Source organism: Zosterops lateralis, assembly GCF_965231275.1.
Source record: "Zosterops lateralis genome assembly, chromosome: 19".
In the NCBI taxonomy this organism is placed as follows: Eukaryota; Metazoa; Chordata; class Aves; order Passeriformes; family Zosteropidae; genus Zosterops; species Zosterops lateralis.
In genome coordinates, this window is record NC_139779.1 from 8,475,042 (window position 1) to 8,495,800 (window position 20,759).

The 20,759-nt window shown below is 51.8% G+C and overlaps 1 protein-coding gene across 1 annotated transcript in view; it reads left to right on the forward strand.

The window, feature by feature from the left end:
- CALN1 (calneuron 1) overlaps positions 1-17,830 on the forward strand; it is a gene marked incomplete at both ends in the record, with an annotated part of 94,915 nt that extends 77,085 nt beyond the window's left edge. The window contains 2 exons of the mRNA XM_083875519.1: positions 11,044-11,197; positions 17,703-17,830. Coding sequence (XP_083731645.1) covers positions 11,044-11,197; positions 17,703-17,830 — 282 coding nt within the window. The remainder of the gene's footprint in view (positions 1-11,043; positions 11,198-17,702) is intronic.
- Between the last annotated feature and the right edge of the window lie 2,929 nt (positions 17,831-20,759).

Consider the following 20,759-nt stretch of genomic DNA (forward strand, 5'->3'; position numbering starts at 1 on the left):
TCCCTGGCCCAGTGGGATGACAAGAAATAGAGAATTATTAGAGGGGAATGGTCTGGTGTCAGGAGGAATCAGTGAGAGAGGAAGATTTCAGTGTGGCATAAAGCTCATTTTCCATATCCAGTCATGAGAAAACTTCATCTCACCTGGCTCCAGTCTTTTTTCAGGGAGTTACAGGAATTCTCCTGTGGTTTGTTCACAGGCACAGTGATTTTCACAAGGGGAAAGTGTCTTGCAGTGTGAGGATGGTCAGTTCAGGGGTGAGTAGTGTTGTCCTCACAAAGAGTGTCCGGAGGCAGGACATCCCTTCACGGTGGAGCAGAGTTGCTGCTGCTTTTCCAGCTGGTTTTTCCCCTCTTTTTATGGACTGCTACATTTTAGGCTGCTTATGGCATTCCAAATAAAAGGAGATGTCACCTTTGCTAGGTAGGAAACATCCCATTTTACTGAATCCCCTCATCCTGTCACAGAGAGCTTTGAACCCAAACAAACCATCCCAATATTTCTGCGGAGCTGTCAGCAGGGTGGGACAGGACTGTGATTCCTTGGGCTGGATCACTGAAATCATCAGGATTAGCAGCTCTTTTTGATTGGTGAGCCTTTCCCAGCACCAATAAATTTAGCTCTGTGTTGTGGCTTCAGGGAGGAAGGGAGCACTGAGGGGAGCAGCTTGGGATCAGGGCAGGGAGGACAAGGAGGTTTAGCAGAGGATGGCAGAGCCAGAGCTGTGTCACCAGAGTCAGGGGCTTTGTCCCCACACAGGTGGCAGGGCTGCATCCACTCCATTCCTGGCAGAGCTGTGCAGGTGGATTGAAGCTTGGCCGTGGGACTGGAGAGCCTGGTCCTCTGTGCTGGAGATGTGGGAAGAGCAGCCCCTCAGGGCCAGCTGCCAGAATTTGAGGTGTAAGGCTTGCTCTGGTCACTGCTGAATTCATCAATGGTTTGGGCTGGAAGGGACCTTAAAGCCCACCCAGTGCCATGGGCAGGGACACCTTCCCCTGTCCCAGGCTGCTCCAAGCCCCAGTGTCCAGCCTGGCCTTGGGCACTGCCAGGGATCCAGGGGCAGCCACAGCTGTGCCAGGGCCTGCCCACCCTCCCAGGGAACAATTCCTGCCCAATATCCCATTCATCCCTGTCCTCTGGCAGTGGGAAGCCATTCCCTTGTCCCGGCACTCCATCCCTTCTCCAAAGTATCTCTCCATCTTTTCTGTCAGATCCTTCAGGCACTGCAAGGCCACAGTGAGGTCACCCTGGGGCTTCTCTTTTCCAGGTGAGCAATCTCAGCTCTCCCAGCCTCTCCTCCCAGCAGAGCTGCTCCATTCCCAGTGTGTTGGGCTCTGTTTGGAAGCCCAGCCTTGATTTGCCCCCCAGGTGCTGTCCCTGGGCTCTCCAAGCCCCGCTGCAGCAAGGCACAGGATGGGGGAGCTGAGCTGCCATGTGACAATTTATTCAGTTTATTTTAGTGGGACAAGAACCCTTAAGTGTCACTGAGCTAAATATTTCTCTAATTCAGGCAGAACTGAAGTGCAATTAGCAGCCTGATGTCACAGGCCTGGGTCAGAGCTGTCTCCTGTGACGTGGCTGTTCCAAGGTGGGAGCTCAGGATGGAATGGGGCTGAACTCTCCTGCCTTGGTGACAGTCCTCAGCTGGCAGGGCAGGCTCAGGCTGGATCTCAGGGAAAAGTCCTTCCCCTAGAGGATGCTGGGCACTGCCCAGGCTCCCCAGGGAATGGTCCCAGCCCTGAGGCTGCCACAGCTTCAAGAGCTCCCAGGGATACCCAGGGTGGGATTGTTGGGGTGTCTGCGCAGGGCCAGGGGCTGAACTGGATGATCCTTGGGGGCCCCTTCCTGTCAGGATATTCTGTGATTCTACATTCAGCTCTGAGAGACTCATGGCCAGATCTGCCATAAAGGATACCCCAAGATAAAAGATAATCCAAGCCCTCTAATAAAAAAGAAAAGATAATCCAAAGGCATTTATTTGTTGTGATATAGCAAAATCTGATGATTTGGCAGTTCAGATAAGGCAGGGAATGAAAATTCACTGGAGCTGCTCCATCTGCTGTGTCCTCTGTTCTGAGGAGCCTGTTGAGTTCACCTGTCCCATGTGCCTGGTGTAGATGATGTGATGCAGAGGCTGGTGCTGGGAGGGTCCCACTGCATTCCCAGTGGGCTCCAAAGAAACATGTGGAGCTCCTAAATGTGTTCCCAATCTGCACCATCCCCGCTTGTCCCCAGGAGGAGTTTCCTAGGTGAGCTCTTCCCACATTTCACCTGCACTGTGCTGTGGGATCACCTGTGCTCAGGGCCCAGCTCTGCTCCTGCTCTCCCTGTGCTCATTTATCCCCGTGTGGAGATGCCAGTGCTCCCTCCTTGGTGCAGACTGAGTCAGGCATTAAAATCACTTGGCTGAAGTTTATTTTTCAGCACTGACAGCTGATCTGTATTTTCTGCTCTCTCTCTCTGTTATTGGTAGCAGCCAGGAGCTCACAAATGCCAAGTGAATTGCTGGAGGGGACTTCAGAAGTGATCACCTTGTTTGTAGCATGGCAAGGAAAAAAAATCATGGACTCCCAGCACTGGAGTAACTGAGCAGACACTCCAGGCAGTTTTGATGTCGTGGTTTTCAGCTGAATTAATCTTGCTTTCAAACAATGGTTGCTATGTGGAGAGCAAAAGGTGACATAAAAATAATTACAACATGCAAATATAAGGAAACGCAAATCCACATCCCAGCACAAGGTGATAGAGAGAAACAAATTCAAAATATTCAAATAGTTTCTGTCCTTCCTTCCTTCCCAGGTGCACCAGCACCAATTTTTCACATCCTCAGCTCTGGAATTACTGAACCGAGCTGCAGCAGGGGAGAGTTTTTGCACTGTGTTTCTGTCTCCAGCTGAATTTGAGATTCACTGACTTCCCTCAGGGCTCTTGACTTGTCAGGAGAGATCCATGACAGGCACAGGGGAGCTCCACTGTCACCTCTCAGCAAATGTGTGATGGTGGGAGCCAGGGGCTTTGGGGGGCTGATGGGATGGGCCTTAGCTGGTTTCTACAGCTTAGGGGGACTTGGAAAAAGAGCCCCAAATGTGGTGTTTGTGTGCTGGGGCTGGGGCACTGGGCAGGCCCCACTGGGACACACTGGTGGTGGCACTTCCATCTCCTCTCTCTCAGCTCCTGGGCCCCATTAGCAATGTCAAGAACGTCTGGCATTTCAAATTTGTTATTTCTTCTTTCTCCTTAGAAAGTGCCAGTTTGACAAATCATGACTTTTCCCAGCACAGATGAATTGCTCCTGCTTTAGGTGAATGTCTCACTGTAGAAAAAAATAGTCTTTTCAATATTTCATGTCTTGCAAATGAGAAAGTGCCAGTCCTGAGGTCCTGAGATATTCCAGCCCATGTGATGCCAGCTCAGATATGAAAGCTAAGAAAATGGGGAGGAAGGGGGAATTTGTTATTTACAATGTTTGCCTTTGGGGGGCAAACATTGCCTCCAGGGCCTGAAGTCCTTCCTGGGAAGTGGCTGAACATCCCTTGTTGATGGAAGTAGAAAATAAAAAAAAAAAAAATCGGGATTTTTCTCCTTTCCTTTTTGCTTTAGAGGGTGGTGGGGCCCTGGCACAGGGTGCACAGAGCAGCTGTGGCTGCCCCTGGATCCCTGGCAGTGCCCAAGGCCAGGTTGGACAGGGCTTGGAGCAGCCTGGGAGAGTGGAAAGTGTCCCATGGCAGGGATGAACTTTGAGGTCTCTCCCAACCCGACCCATTCTGGATTCTGTCTTGGCTCTGGCTGATGCTGCACAGCAGGATTAGAAGCCCTCTTTGCTGCCTCATTGTTATTATTTTTTGTTAACCACCATCAGCAGTGCCAAGGATGCCCAAGTCCCCCACAGCAGCTCTGTGTCTGCCTTGTAAAGCTTTTATTAATTATTGTGTCCTTTGTGCAGTTCAGGAACAGGTCTCACCTTCTAATCCACTTCTCCCGGCATTCTCAAAACATTTGTAGCTGTTAAGTAAAAAATTGTTTTCCTTTGGCTGAGGGCTTTCAGGAGCCAGCAGCAGCAGCAGCAGGGCCCATTCATTCACTCACTCGGGTTTCTGCTGCCTCATCCCATTCGGGAGCAGATTAAAGATTGTTTCTCCAGGCAGGGATCCGCAGCAGCCTGTGAAAAATGGGGAAAAGGCCCGAGGGTCGGGCTCAATCTGCTTGGTGAGACAGACAGGGGAGGTTATTTTTGCAAGGCCTTGGCTTGCCCTCACTGCACATCCCCCTGTGCTGTCAGGGCTGTCATGGCTGTGGGTGTGCAGCTGTGCCCGGGCACCTGGCACACAGCAGAGGTGCCCTCACACACACCTTGCTGCTGCCTGGAGCAGGAATTCCAGCAGTCTCAGACACAGCAGGGCCCTGATGGAGGAGTGTTTTGTGGGGCAAAGACGGAAGGATATTTTCCCCTTGGAATATTTGGAGTTTTAGCAGAGCCCTCACAGTGATCTGCCCCAAAACCCCCTTGTTGTGCTCTCACTGCCTGAGCCAAGGGGGAAGAGCCCAGGGTGAAATCCCTGCCTGCAGAGGGACAGCACAGCAGAGCAGTTTCACCTCAGCCCACTGCTGGATTTACCCCAGGACAGGAATCCTGAGGACTCCAGATCTGTGGGGGAGGCAGAAGATGGTCAGTGCCAAATGGGGATTCTCAGCTTTAGCCCTCATTAGATGTGAGGAATTTTCTTTCCCAGAGGCTCCCCCAGGCCTGGCATGGAAGGTCAGGAAGATGCAGCCCTCGTTAGGGATTCCTTTGATTAGGATCAGCCTGGGGGAGGCCTGGCAGCCCGAAACACAGAAATTGTTGGGGCCTGTTAATTTGTGCTGCAGCCTCAGAGCATTCTCCAATTAAAAAAAAAAAAAAACACAACAAACACTGAACCACCACTTCTCCGTGGTTAACTAAACTATTTCAAGTTAATTGAATGGGGCCAGGATTAATATTCCTGCTGTGTTTGCTGTGGAGGTGGTGCCTGTCAGGAGGCCTATTCCTCTTAGCCCAGTTTAAAACCATTAGATCCCAGCTGGGAAGTGGAGAGGCACAGCCAAAGACTCACTTCCCTGCTTAAATCATTGCCCCAGAATTAGTCTGGGTCTAGTAAAGGCTGGGACCAGCCCCACTAGGGGGTGAGACCAGCAGAGGGAATTACATCTCCGGGCGGGAATTACAACTCCAGGTTTGTTCTTGGATGAAACATGGTTTCTTTGCAGCCCAGCCCCAGCAGCATTTCCCATCCCCAGTGCCAAATGTGTCCTGTGGGTTCCTGGCAGACAGAGGCCACACCAGCCCCTGTCCCAGGAGTCAGGGAGCCAGCAGCTTTGAGGGATGCTCCAAATCCACCCCGAGCATGATGGAATATCCCCACTGGGAAGGGGCCCCCAAGGACCATCGAGTTCAACTCCTGGCCCTGCACAGGACAGCCCCAAAATCCCTCCAAGCCCTGGGAGCAAAGGAGGGTGTTTGGAGCCCAGCTCGGGGCAGTTTGTAACCCACAGACACCAGTGCCTCTGGCAGAGCTGGGGGAATAATCCCAGGGATGGGGATGGGAATGAGGATGGGGATGGGATGGGGTGGGGATGGGGATGGGATGGGGATGGGATGGGATGGGGTGGGGATGGGGATGGGGATGGGATGGGATGGGGATGGGATGGGGTGGGGATGGGGTGGGGATGGGGATGGGATGGGGATGGGGATGGGATGGGATGCAGAAACACCATGTAAGGAGGACAGGGCTTTCATTTCTGGGATCCAGCCCTGGACAGGATAGGACCGTGTCCAGTCCACATCATCTCCTGGCAGGAGGGGATAATCCACCACTGCTCCCCCTTGCAGGCTGGGAGGGGTTTGGAGAGGGGTGTGCCTGGAAATCTGGAAAATATTTCATATGTTTTCATTTTATATATATATATGTGTGTGTGTGTGTGTGTGTGTGTGTATACACATATTTTATACTTTACAACTTATTATTATCATATCCCATAGTCGTTTGGGTTGGAAGAAACCTTAAGACCATAAAGTTTTAAACACCTGCCATGGGCAGGGACACCTCCCACTGTCCCAGGCTGCTCCAAGCCCCAGTGTCCAGCCTGGCCTTGGGCACTGCCAGGGATCCAGGGGCAGCCACAGCTGCTCTGGGCACCCTGTGCCAGGGCCTGCCCACCCTCCCAGGGAACAATTCCTGCCCAATATCCCATCCATCCCTGCCCTCTGGTAGTGAAAGCCACTCCCTGTGTCCTGTCCCTCCATCCCTTGTCCAAAGTCCCTCTCCATCTTCCTTGTTGGTTTCTTCAAGTCCTGGAGGGCCACAGTGAGACCACCCCAAACCTTCTCTTCTCCAGGCTGAACAATCCCAATTTTCCCAGCCTTTCCTTACAGGAGAGGTGCTTCATCCCTCTAAGTATCAATAATAATAATAATAATAATAATGATGATAATAGTAATAATAATGTAGTGTAATAACAACAGTAACCATAATGACAATGACAAGAACAATAATAATGTATAATTAGACTATACATTTCTCCATGTAAATACATCTATACATGTGCACAAAGCCCAGCTGCTCTGCAGACTCCAGGTGGTTTTGGGGTCACATCCCCATTGTGGCAGCATGGGCAGAGCCCCTCTGCATCTGTCCTGGGATTATTCAAGGCGTGTAGAAGGTCTGAGGGCAAAACAAAGGCCTTGTTTGTTACTCAGAGATTGTCCAGGTGTGCCCCAAACAAGAGATATGGATATAGTGCTTTGGGCCATGGTTAGTGCTGGGATTGAGGTCAGGCCCATGGTTGGACTCAAGGATATTTTCCAGTCTAAATGATTCTCTGATTCTTTGAAGCTTTTGGGGTTGCAGAATTAATTTTCAGAACATGAGGAAAAAAAATCCTGTCCCACCTGGAGCCCTCAAGAGCCCCAGGTGACCTTTCCAGGTGGTTTATGTGGGGAACCTCGGTCTAAGTGCTCTCCCAGCTAAACCCTCCCTGCCAGGGCAGCCATCCCACCTCTCGTTGAGCCAAGTGGCTTTAAAAGACCCTGCAGGCCCCCAGAGAGGCCCTGCTCCCAGCACTGCAGGGTCCCCCTGGCCTCACCCCCCTGCAGGGCAGAGAGGAGCCTCCCACTGTTTTGTTTTAAAGCTGAGCTGGTGTGAAATGATCAGAAGTGGGTCTGATTAACTCCTGATTAACCCATTTAACCCCTTCAAAGCACAAGCCCTTCCCACTGGGCCATTCCTGCACAGAGCAGAGGAGCTCAGGCCAGGTTAGGACACAGAACTACCTGGGAATGGGGGTCTGCAGGCAAGGCAGACACAAATTTGGGAAATCTCAATTAGGGAGACTCAAGGAACTGAAGTAGGGATTCATTCTGTGTAGGAATTTAAAGTCAAGAAGAAAGCTACAGGCTGGATTGGATCAGGTCCACTTTCCTTTCCAGATATCTTATGGGACAACATCCTCCAGCTTCAGGGGTCCCTCAGGAGCTGCACTGCCCAGTTCCTGGTATTCTCCATAGCTCCCACTCACAGCAGTACCTGGAGCTTGAGCCTCAGCACAGTTTGTGTTTCACTGCTCACAGCGAATTATTCCAAGGCTCACAAGCAGCTCCATTGATTTCTCCTAATTATAAATCCTATAGAAAGTTTCCAGCTTGCCACAGTCCCCATTTTCCTCCCCGCAGAGTCAATAAAAGTTAAGAGTTGCTCCCTGGTTCCTGTCATTACCACAATAAAACCCGGAGTAATTGAAAAGTGAATCAGGGAAATTGCTGGGTTGGAGAGCAGTGATAATTGGAATTACTTGGGAGCCCAAGCAGAGCTTGTCCCTGCCTGCCCTGAGCTGGAGCCATCCTGGACACTGCCAGGGTGACACGGAGCTCAGGGAGGATGGGTGTCCTGCATGGAGTAGAGCAGGAGCAAGGACCTGCTACTGCCAAGAGACCAAAAATCACTGCATAAATTCACAGATTGACAGACTGTTCTGACTTGGAAGGGACCCCCAAAGATCGTTGAGCCTAACTCCTATGAGCCAACGAGGGTGATTTTGAGTCTCATCTGAGGTTGTTCCACTTCCTAAAAGATACAAATGACAACAAAACAATAAAAAAAGATAGTTTCTATCTCTATTAGCATAACATTTGAGATGCAGCAGCAGCTGAGCATTTGTCAAGAGAACAATTCCTTCCCTCCAGACAGATTTTATCTGGTACAGGAAGACCCCAAACCCCTCAAGTCATTACTGCTGGCACAATTTGAGGATGAGCTGATCCCCAGAGCTGTGTTTGTGCTCCAGCCTGGAGCAGAGGCAGCAGGACAGAAGACTCTGCAAAGGCTTTTTAGTGGCAGTGCTGGGAGAGAGGGAGAGCAGCAAAGACTGAGGGGCTGAGGGAGCTGGGGCTGTGCAGTGGGGAGAGGAGGCTGTGCAGAGACCTCCCAGCACCTCCCAGGCTCTGGAGGGGACACAGGGAAGGCACAGAGGAACCCTGCATCAGGAACTGGAGGGACAGGACACAGGGAATGGCTTCCCACTGCCAGAGGACAGGGATAGATGGGATATGGAGAAGGAAATGTTCCCTGGGAGGGTGGGCAGGCCCTGGCACAGGGTGCCCAGAGAAGCTGTGGCTGCCCCTGGATGCCTGGCAGTTCCCAAGGCCAGGCTGGACACTGGGGCTTGGAGCAGCCTGGGACAGGGGAAGGTGTCCCTGCCCATGGCAGGGGTGGCACTGGATGGGCTTTGAGGTCCTTCCAACCCAACCCATCCTGGGATTCTCATCACTCCTGAGCTGCCCAGCCTGAGGTTTTCTTCCCTGACCACTGCTCATTGCACAGATGCAAAATCATTCATCCTCCAAGGGCTTAATGAAGGAAGATAAGTGCACTTTGCCTAATGTGGGCCCTGCAATATTCCGATCTATCCCCGTGTGTGCAGGCAGATTTGCACACATCCATCTGGTTTTATCCAGCATACACAGAAGCATCAATTTCTCCAATCCCCTTTGCTTATTCCCCACACCGATCCCAACCCTGCTGCAGGAAATGCAGGGAAGTGCACAGCAGGGACCAGAGACAAAGTTCCTGGCTCTGTCCAGATGAAAAGCATTTCTGTGAGCAGCAGGACTGATGGGTTTGGTGTTTCTGCTGTCCTTGTTCCTCAGGGATTCAGCTAAAAATAGTGAGCGCCCCATTGTCACCGGTGGCTCCTTGGAGCCCAGTTCAAAGCTGGGCTGCAAATCCCCCTGGGATTTAATCACCGATTTCCAGCCTCCTTTGTTGTGCATGAACAAATCTCACCAGCCCTGCTCTGCTGTCTTTAATGTTGAAAAGGGAGCAGCTGTGCTCTTCACATCCCGTTCCATGACAAAAAGCATTTCTCCTGGCAACTGAAGGTGTGAAAATTTGGGATAATTCCTCTTGTTGCCTTGCGGCTGTGCTGGGGGTGTTGCTGGAGGTTTGCAGGGGGCACTGAAGCTGCCCAGGGTTCCCAGCCCTCCTGTGCTGTGCTGATTGCATGAGGGCAAATCCAAGGATTTCTCACCCAACACCCCATCCTGCATTCCTCTGGACTCTTCATCCTGGGAAACTCCACCTGAGATTGAGCCCCTTCCTGACTCCATCCATATGGCAAACCCATAATTCCATCCCAGTAGTCATTTCTACCTGCAGGAGCAGCTCCTCAGCGTGTGGTGACCCTACTCCACGCCATGAGGGCTGATGTTCAACCTCTGCTGAAATTCTCTTCCAGTTCCTGGCTCAGGGAATTCTCTGAGGTCAATACAAGTCTGGGGTTTGCTGTAGTTTGTCTGTTTGGTTTTTTGCCTTCTGTGAATCAGAATCCCAGAAAGGTTTGGGGTGGGAGGGACCTCAAAGCCCTTCCAGTGCCACCCCTGCCATGGGCAGGGACACCTTCCCCTGTCCCAGGCTGCTCCAAGCCCCAGTGTCCAACCTGGCCTTGGGCACTGCCAGGGATCCAGGGGCAGCCACAGCTGCTCTGGGCACCCTGTGCCAGGGCCTGCCCACCCTCCCAGGGAACAATTCCTGCCCAATATCCCATCAAACCTCTGGCAGTGGGAGCCATTCCCCTTTCCTGTCCTGCCTGATTTGTCCTGCTCTCCCCAGGCTGGGAAAAGAATGGGAATTTCCTGCTGCACCCCCACTCTCCAGGGGCAGAAGTGGGTGTGAGTTGGCATTGGCCTCCTTCCACTGGGGCATTGAACCAGAGGGGTTTGGCCTTCCTGGGTGTCCTGAGGGTGGCTGGGGGCTCAGATGGGGTGGAGGAGCCCTGGAGGGCCCTGGTTGTTGTGCACAAACCCTCAGTGTGAGGGGCTGGACAGAGGAGGAGCTTCTGCAGCTCTCAGAAAATTCATCAGGACTTGGAACATTTCTGTCCTTCCTCAATAAACTCAGAGAGACTCCTCTGCTCCCCTGGCACTGCCCAGCAGCCAGGGTGTGTCTCCTCTCTGCTGCACCATTAGCAGGGATTAATTAATAATTAATTGCACATGTCCAGCATTCTTCTGGGGCAAAATGTTCTCCTTCAGCAGGAATTGTGGGTTTAACACTTGGTTGGTGTAAGAACAGCATTTCCTGCTGGATCAACAACAGACATCATCTCAGAGGGAAGTGTCCTCTGCTTGTTCCTCCCACCCAGGCACAGCTGGGGGATTATGAAGGTGAAAAAGGAGGTTGTGGTTCATGGAAGGTATGAGAGCTACCAGGGCAATCCCTGAGGGTTTTCTCTCAGTTGAGATGGACTGGATTGCTGCCTCTCCAGCCTGGGAGGCCATCCCCGGCACAGGGCTGTCTTTCTCTGCTGCTCCACCAGTGCCAAGGGAGCTGGCAGGGGCAGCACCCATTTACAGCACTCACTGTTAGAGGGAAACCAACCCCAAAGAACAAAACCCACACTGGGGTGTTGAAATGAGGCTGATAAAACACGAACTGGGGACTGTGGCATTGCCCTCACGCCTGCTTTCCTCAGAGCCCCGTGCCCTGGGTGTAACTGGGCTGTCTCCCACAGTTTGACATGCAGAGGATAACGCTGGAGGAGCTGAAGCACATCCTGTACCACGCCTTCCGTGACCACCTCACCATGAAGGACATTGAGAACATCATCATCAACGAGGAGGAGAGCTTGAATGAGAACTCTGGCAACTGCCAAACGGAGTTTGAAGGTGAGAGAGAAAGTCCCTGGGTTTCTGTTCAGTTATCCTCTTCCTGTGTTTGTGAAACTCGCTCTGACCCGGGATAAGGGTGCATGGGGTTGGCAGGGAGTTACTCTTGGAGGGAGGAGCAAGGACACACAGAGAGCTCAAGAGCTGCCCTCAGACTTCCTCTATCCCTCAGCAAAGCTGATCCTTTTCCAGGCACAAGGATGAAGCACTGGGGGCTTTCCCCTCTCTCTGGTGGGATGCAGGCAGAGGTGCTGAGGTGAGGGTCTAAGCCAGGCTGAATTTCCCTACAGAAACACCCTTATCTCCCTCATCCCACTGGGGAAAGGCTTTACTGGCACTGGCAGGCTCTGACAAGCTGTGTTGGGCTCTTCCAAATCCCAAAAAGGCTCCCAGGGAGTAGCTGGGATGAGTTCTCTCCTCTGTCACACCAGCAGTGAGCACTGGTGGTGCATCCATGCCCTACTGCCCTGGGCACCTTTTGCTCAGAGCTGTCAGGACCTGCCTCAGCCAGCACAGCTCTGTCAACGCTTGATAGTGAGAAGTCAAAGGCTGAGCAGTGCTTGGAGGCAGCCAGAGAAGGGGAAACATTTCATTCCCTCAGCAGAGCCACAGGGGATCAGGAATTAGGATCAGACATTGGGATCTACAGTGGATTTTGTACTTGGATAGAGCTGACACTGGCATGGACAGTCCCCATTTTAAGCTACTTCAGAAGAAGCATTTTCATTTCCTTGGCCAGAGGAACTCATGCTGCTCCCAGGTATTGCTGCTTGGAACAGCTGAGCAGGTCTTTGTTACCCAGACTCTGGCTGCCCCTGGACCCCAGACAGTGTCCAAGGCCAGGCTGGACAGGGCTTGGAGCAGCCTGGGACAGTGGGAGGTGTCCCTGCCCATGGAATGAGATGGTTTTTAAGTTCCCTTCCAACCCAAACTGTTCTATGATTCCCTGAAATCATTTCAAGTGCAGAAGAGCCCAGGGAAGTGGATCAGAGAAGCTCAGAGTTTGTGCCCTGGTAGAGCCGCTGTGTTTCCCATCCAGCAATCCCACTTTATGGAGACCATTTGGGGGGAATTCTGATATTCTGTGGGGTCCAACAGCTCTGAAAGGGCACCAGGCAGAGACACAAAGCAGAGGATGAAGATACAGCTCAGTCCTTGGCCTGGCTGATGAATGGGATGCAGCAGCTCCATTCTCAGCCTCACCTCTGTTAAACACTGCAGAGAAGCTAGAGGAGCACAGCTGAATTTTAAAAAACCTGCAGGAGGGAGGCAGCAGCAGCACTCTCTGAATCAGGCCAAGGAGCAATTTTTGTGTTCCTCCTGGAGAGCAGCAGGGAGGAAGAGATGTTCCTTCCTTGCCTGGAGCTGTTGGTGCCCACTGACCTGCTCATCCCTGGGGACAGGAGCCAGCTGTCACTGCTACAGGGTTTTGGGAGCTTGGCTGAACCATCCCAGAAAAAAAAACCTGGGTCCCAAATGCTCAGCGTCTCATTTTGGAAGCTCCAGTTTCCAAAAGTGCAGCAGGAACAGCTTTTCTCGTGGGATGTTTTGGCATTGCTGGTGCCAGGCAGAACCTAGAAGCAAAACAGACCCTTTTTTAGATGTTGGGAACACACACAAATCCAGCAGGGAATAAAGATCAGCTGAACTGTCAACAACAGAGCAAAGTTTTGCTCCAGGTCCCAGTGGAAGGGGATAGTTGTGGTCTGTGACAGCTCTGACAGGAGCATTTCTGCCAGGACAGAACAGGTTGTGTCCCTGCAGCTCTCCAGGCTGGCCAGGAGTCACCCACCGGTGCCCTCAGAGTTCCCAGCTCTCCAACACCAGGATCCCTACAGGACTCAATAGCAGGAATTGCATGTCATGGATTGTGGCACTAAGGGACAGCTGGCAGCTGTCCTGGGGTGTCTCCCTGGGGGTCACTCCTAATTAGAGCCCTGAAGGAGATGCTTTGTGGGTGGAATTCATTGAATTAATTTACGTGCTAGCTTGGGATGAGATGAATTGCACCCTAAAAGAACTTCCTTTCTTACTTCAATTCCTCAAATAGCAATTCAAATATTTCTTTCAATTCCCATCTATATTTAATGTCTCATCCACCCCACTGAAGGGCCTTTAATCCTGGGGAGGAATGAAGCCAAGATGAGCCCCAGTGGTTCTCACTGAGATTTGGGGATCTCCTAAGGGAGCAGACACAGCAGAGACTTCCAGGAGCACCTTGGTGAAAGGGGGATCTCCACTCACTGTCACCTCTGGGAGTGTTCTTGGATCCCAGACCAGCCCCAAACCCTTCTCCTCCTGTGGGCAGAGACATTCCCCTTCTCTACACTGGACATTCCTCTTCTTCACACCTGGACATTCCTTTTCTCCACACTGACATTCCTGTTTTCCACACTGGACATTCCCCCTCTCCACACCTGGGTCAGCTGGCTCAGGTGCTGCAGAGTATTGTACAGGTAATGCCACCATCAGTACAAATCCATGAAATGTCAGTCATACAGTTATGTGATAATAAGCTCTTTATGACCATGAAATATTCTTCAGTATCAATGTGGATGACAGACCTTGCACCTCTCACCACACAGTTTACCCCAAATTAGTCAGGGCCAAGTCCAGGGTTTCCTCAGCTCCCTCTGGACATTGATGTCATTTGTAGGATGTCACGTCCAGGGGAAGGACACACCCAGGGCAGAGGCACAGTTCTGTCAGCTTTATCTCTGTTTTTATCAGTGCTCAGGGCAGGACAGTGAATGCTGAGTGATTTCATGGGACACAGGGAAAGGACAATCTGCAGTAACACTGTGCTCCCAAGACTTACAGCCCAGCTGCCTTTTCCTGGCAATTCCCTTGATCAACACTCGGGACACAGAGCTGGTGGCACAGCAGTGTCAGTGGTTACAGGGCTGGTGCTGCCTGCCAGGGTGGTCCCACTCTCACCATGACCCCCAAATCCATGGGATGCAGCCAGCAGCTCCTCCCTGCCCCCCTGTCCTGTTCAGCTCAGCTTGGGAATGACAAACTGACCTGTTAAACCAAAAATAACTCCAGGCAGCCAGAGCAAGCCACCATCACTCACCTGTGGCAGGGCTGGGCCAGGGCCGCTATAAATACACTGCTGCTTTCCTTGTGAGGAGCTGTTTCTCTGCAGGAGAGAAGGTTCCCCGTGCTGGGAGCACATCCCAAACCCACTGTGGGCATCATGACCTGGAAACAGCCTGGCCTCATTAACCCCAGGTCCTGCTGGAGGAGTTCTGGGGCAGTGCTCTGTGCCAGTGAGGGAGTTCTCCTCACCAGCCTGTCCTGGGAGTGTGGAGAAGATGAAGAATGACCCAGCCTTGATTTGCCCTTGCCTTGTGAGGTCTGATGGATGTTGGAAACACCTGGGTCGCTCTTCCCCCTAAGAAAGGTTGAGGGTTTCTCCAGAGGAGCCTCAGGCTCTGCCCATGTCCAATGAACCAGCTCCACATCCAACCCCTGGCATGACCCATGGGTGGCAAAAGCTCCCACTGGCACCCAAAAGTTGGCATCCAGCCCTGGGACAATGTCAGCTATGGGAATCAGCAGGAAAAGTAGATTCTGTGCTCAAAGGTTATGGATTCAGAGAGAGGAGAGAACTGAGGGCAAACCCTCCCCAGTAAGCAGGGTTGTTAAATGGAACTTCATGTTCAGGAGGGCAGCACTTAGGGAAGAATTCCGGGAATCAGGACATCAGGAATTCCAGCTCCTCTGTCTCCCTGTGGAGAGGGAGCAGGGCAGTGCTGATCCCATCTCCTTGCTGGAGTAATTCCCAATCAACAGCAAGAGGGTTTGGCTGGGCCTTCAGCCCTTCCACAGGGGGGTAATTTGGATGTTTGGTGTCCCTTCAGTGGGTAAAGAACAGTAAATGGGACTTTTCTGCATCCTGCTGCCTTCAGGCTCTGTTTTATAACAGAACCCTCAAGGAGTTGTTCAATTCAGGAACATTTCTGTAAAAACACAGAGCATGTTTTACTCTTTTCCTTTGAAAAGGTGAGTTTGTTATCCCAATAAACCCTTGCCCAGCCTTGGGCTGCTGTTCCCATAACCAGCCCCACCTGACAGCAGTGCTGGTGGTGTCAGTGGTTTCTCTACTGCCTGGGAGTGCTTTCAAAATACAGAAATAATAGAAAAATATATTAAAAAAATAACTACAGCTGGGCAGGAACAAGGTTTTCAAACATGCACAAAGCCAGGGAGCCACAGCATTGATCCTGTGTGGTTTATAAAAGCCAGAGAAGGAATCCAGGAGCAGAGCAGTGCAAGCAGAGAGTGAGGAATTTGGTAGAGCTGCTGGTAGGGGGGATTTTATTCCTTGCCCAGAACACAGATTCCCTGCCCAGGGCAGGATGGCTCCAGCCCTCCCTAAGGAGGGTTCTTTGCCTCTAGCACTGAGCTGGGGCCCCTGGGAGCTGGGATTGGGGCACAGGCACTGCTGAATACCAGCCAGAGGAGGTGACGGGGGAGCAAACTGGGATTCCAAACCCAGCATCCAGGGCTCTCTGTGTGATGAGGTTCAAGACTGGATCAGAACAAGGTGTTTTTCCATGTATTCTAAAAATACTCCCCTTTCCAGCTTTCCAAACATGGGCACCTGAAGCCTATCCTTGGATGCATTTCAGGTTTGTTTTCAGGTTGTTGTCACCCATCTGAAAGTCTCCCATCATCACAAGATCACCCATGAGAAAAAGCTGACAGGGACATCCCTTCCCAGGGCAAACCAAGCCCAAAGAGCAAACCAAGGCCCAGAGCAGCCAGGCAGGGCTGCCCATCCTGTGTGGGATGATTTCCTGCCATTCCCTGATGACCTGGACAGGCCACTTGGATGAGGGTCAGGAAGGCCAAGTGCCAGGTTCTGCACAGGTTCCATGGGGCACAACAGCCCCATGGAATGCTCCAAGCTGGGATAGAGGAGCTGGACAGCTGGAAAAGGCCCTGGGGGCCTTGGACATGAGCCCAGGTGTGCCCAGGTGACAAAAAAGGCCAATGACATCTGGGCTGTGCCAGGACCAGGACAGGGCCTGTCCCCTGTGCTGGCACTGCTGAGGTCACACCTCCAATCCTGGGGTCACTCCTGGACCCTTGGGACAATGAGGGGCTGGAGCGTGTCCAGGGAAGGGAACAGAGCTGAGAAGGGGCTGCAGCCCCAGGAGCAGCTGAGGGAGCTGGGAAAGGGGCTGAGCCTGGAGAAAAGGAGGCTCAGGGGGGACCTTGTGTCTCTGCACAACTCCCTGACAGGAGGGGACAGCCGGGGGGGTCGGGCTCTGCTCCCAGGGAACAGGGACAGGAGGAGAGGGAACAGCCTCAGGCTGGACCAGGGGAGGTTTAGATTAGAAAATAGGAAAAAATTCTTCAGTGAAAGGGTTGTCCAACAATGGTGGAATCTCTGTCCCTGGAAGTGTCCAAAATGTGTGGATGTTGCACTTAGGACATGGTTTGTGGTGACTGTGGGGTGATAATTGGGCTGTTCCAGCCATAACCACCATACGCTTGCCTGGGGGAACCTTCAAGGCCTTTGCAAACAAATCTCCGCAGTGCCCCAACACCACACATGGTTCTGACATTCAGATGTGGGGAGGCCAAGGCAGAGGCATGAACTGACTTAATAAAGTCCCAGCGTGAATTCTCACTGACGAGCTTAGCAAAAAGTAAAATTAAATAAAATAAGTGCTAAAAATCCTAACTCTATCTGCCTTTTAATTGCTGCTCTCACGTCTTTTGACAGTTATTCTGCAAGCATTCACTTGGAAAAGTTCTTAATAAATCTGATTTGGCTTAAGCACAGAAAACCTAAAACAGTTTGGAAAAGTGACTCATGTGCCATGGATACTCCTGGGAATTGTCTCAGTGGGAGCCTGAGTGCCATGAGGGAGCACTTCTTGATTTTCCACTCATTCTTGGTTGACCTGGATGAGTCGGAGGGATTCACACAAGGTCGATAATTGCTACTAGAGAACTTCAGAGACAACTTAGTTCAAACTGAGAGTGGAAGTTTAGGTTAGAGAGTGGGAAGAAAATGTTCCCTGTGAGGGTGGGCAGGCCCTGGCACAGGGTGCCCAGAGCAGCTGTGGCTGCCCCTGGATCCCTGGCAGTGCCCAAGGCCAGGCTGGACAGGGCTTGGAGCAGCCTGGGACAATGGAAGGTGTCCCTGCCCATGGGACAAAGATGAGCTTTGGGGTCACTTCCAACCCAACCCAACCCATTTTGTGATTCCAACTTCACAAAGAGCTTAAAAGAAATACACAGCTAACCCCAAATATCCCTGTGAGCATTTAAAGTGATGAAAAGCCCTGATGAGGGAGAGGAGTTCCTGAAGGGTTAGGAAGGACTGGGATGAGCTGGTTTGGAAGTCCTGGAAGGTTGAGTGGGTTGTTTGGGAATCTCCCAGCAGGGAGAGGTGACAGTGAGGGTTCTAGTAAGAGCCCAGGAGCATTCCTGAGCTGCTGCAGGGGGTCACACAACTCTGTTTGACACTGCCTTGTCCCTGCAGTGCACGCCCAGAAGCAGAATCGCCAGACGTGCGTGCGCAAGAGCCTGATCTGCGCCTTCGCCATGGCCTTCATCATCAGCGTGATGCTGATCGCGGCCAACCAGATCCTGCGCAGCGGCATGGAGTAGGGCGGGACGGCCCGGAGAGGTCCTGGCAGCGCGACGGCCGCCATGCATGCGCACCCCGGGAGAGCTCCCGCCCCGATCCCACGGCACCGACACGCGGGCACAGCCGGCGCCTGCAGCAGGAGCCTGAGCCAGCAGCGTGTCCTGTGAACCAACCACATCCTTTTGGCAGGGACATCAAAGGGCTGTTCTAATGCTTTAAAGGTTTTGTTTCCTAATGCAATAATCCCATATCCAGGAGTCCCGAATTATTGCTTCGAAACAGCAATGGCGACGCGGAGGAGACGTGGATCCGGCGCTCTGCGGTCCGGAGGGGGCCCGGCCTTGTGACTTGTCCTTATCCCAGGGCCCACTGACTATCCCACGGAGCTCCCGCCTGGCCCACATTCCCAGGAAGTTGATGGTAGCATTGCCACAAGCCAGTTCTGTTCCTTTTGTTCCACATGTTCCAGCTTCACTTTCCTTTTCCCTTATGACCATGCCATGGAGTTTACGGCATTAGAGGGGAGCTAGAGCATCCTTGTACAGTATTTTCTGAGGAAAAAAAGGGGAGAATTCGCCAGCACCATAAAAAAAATGTCTATTTTTTGCCTCATCAACTCCACTTTTGACATGAGACTGTGGGATAGCAGGAGTCTGTTGGCCATTTTTTTGTGACTGTGAATCAGGGCTTGAGGAGCACCACCCCTTGTTTTCCCACCTGGGCATTGCTGAACTTGTGCAAAGTCTTCCAAGGGACTCTGCCACCACCAGCGCCAGCTAAACCCCCCTCTCCTTGGGCCTCTCTGAATATTCAACATTTCCTCTCCAGCAGTTTTACCCTTCTTCTTTATCGGTCTTCAAGAATTGTTTTTCCCAGGTGAAAATCCTGAGGGAAGCTCCTCCCAAGCTTTCCTCTCCTCTCCTTGCCTGCACAATTTTAATTTATTCCATTTCGTGTGGCCTGGTTATGATCTGAAGTGAAACCTCCATGGCATACACCATCCTGTGGGGGAGGTTTTATTTTCACCCACGTGTTAAAGTGTGGATTTGATCAGCCAACTTCTCCATTCCCTCCCAGGATCCATCCCATGGGCAGGTTCCAGAGGGGGCCATCGGAAAAGCCGAGCCCAGCAGGAGAAGAAGGAACCAAACCTGAGCCCACCCCCATGTGTTTGAAGTGTATCAGACTTCCAGATCCAGGGAGCGTTGGGTGGTTTTCCTGGAACACATTTTCAGGAGCAGCAAGGAGAAGATGGAATGATGCAGAGCAGGGACACCACACGGGAAGTGCAAGGAGCCAGGATTACTTGGGAAGGTGTTTTTCCTTTGAAACTTGACACAAATCCATGCATTTCCCTTTGGATGGACTGTGCCCCTGGGTGCCACACCAGGACAGAGGTGATCTCCTGCTCTGCTGGGAGGGGTATCCCAGCTGGTGATCATGGAGTGCTCCAAGGGAGTTCATGGAGACACTCAGGTGTTGGAGTGGGGTGGCTGTGCTGGGAGAGCTCCAGGCACACCCAGGAACGCTGAGATGTTGCTCCTGGAAGTGGAGATAACTGTTCCCTGTGCCACAGGATGGCTCTCCTAGGGGTGCACAGCCCCAGCCTCCCTCATCCCACCCTGCAGCCTTTGACTTACACTGGATCCACCCCCAACACTCATTCCAGCTCTTTCTTTTCTACCAGTCTGACTGACAACATTTACCTGTATTTTTAGCAGCCTAATTTAAAAATCTGCTGGTCATTGTCCTGTCTCCCACCACCCCTTTAAACTCAAGTCACTTTTAGGTGTCTCAGTCTCCCACGTTAACCTTTTCCTGCCATTTTCCTGGTGTCCCCTCCAACCCAAAGACAACACCTTTTCCACAGCAGCTGAGTTGTTTTTTTCTGCCTTTCCCCAAAACACAACTCCTGCATTTCTGTTCTGCTGTGACCCATAGAGGTGAACTGCAGAATGTTCCATTAAAAATGATTCTGTCTCCCAGAAGATGGAGAGATTTCAATTTGCTACAGGGCAGTAGCTGAATATCTGTGGGATATTCTCAGTGCTGGGGAGCTCAGACACATTTTCTGTGCTGGGCATTGTAGATATCAAGATTGGAGATCATTTTAAGGAAACTCATCCCCATTTTTAGGTGTCAGGAGTCTGTGGAAAGGTGGCAGCTGTGGGAAAAGAGTCTAAATGTTCCTTGCCACCAAGGAATACTCATTTTGTCCCTGGGATTGTGCTGGAGTGAGCGTGGGCAGATGCAGGGGGAGGGGAGGGATGGGGAGAGCACAGGGCAGAGTGGTGCCTCCACTGAGCCCAAACCCACAACCCCAAGCCCACAACCCCAAACCCCAAACCAGGCATTTCTCCACAATTCCTCACCCATGGGCCACAAACCCCCAGCAGATCCCAGGCCCAGCAGCACCTCATGGACAACAATTGTCTGTGTTCCTGGAAGCTTTCTAGAAGGCTCCAGAATTCCCTCCTGCATGCTCCATAAACCCCTGTAAATACAGCCATTCTCCAGCCCAACCCTTCCCCTTGCAGCTCCATTTGTAAAACCAAACCTATAATGAATATATTGGTAAAAGCCATAGCCTGGTGTCAGTAGAGTTCATTGCACAACTCCCCACTGATTTTACTGGGTACAGGATTTTGGGGGCTTTGGGGTGTGATTTTTTCTGTAGGGAACCTCACTTTTCCATTATGAATCAGGGTCATGTCTTGCCAGAGGTCTCCTTTCCCTTCCTAGAGTAGCCTTCCTCCATCTCCAGGTGTTGTAAAAAGATCCTTTCTTTAATCAGTGACTCCTGGCAATGCAGGGTGGATCAGGCCAAGCTATTCCATCCTTTCCTTCCTCACAAACTTCTCATCCAGCAGCATTGGATGTCTCCTACCTCCCTCCTTGGTTCCATTTATGTAACATCCATTTATCTCTCTTTTTTTTTTTTTTTTTTTT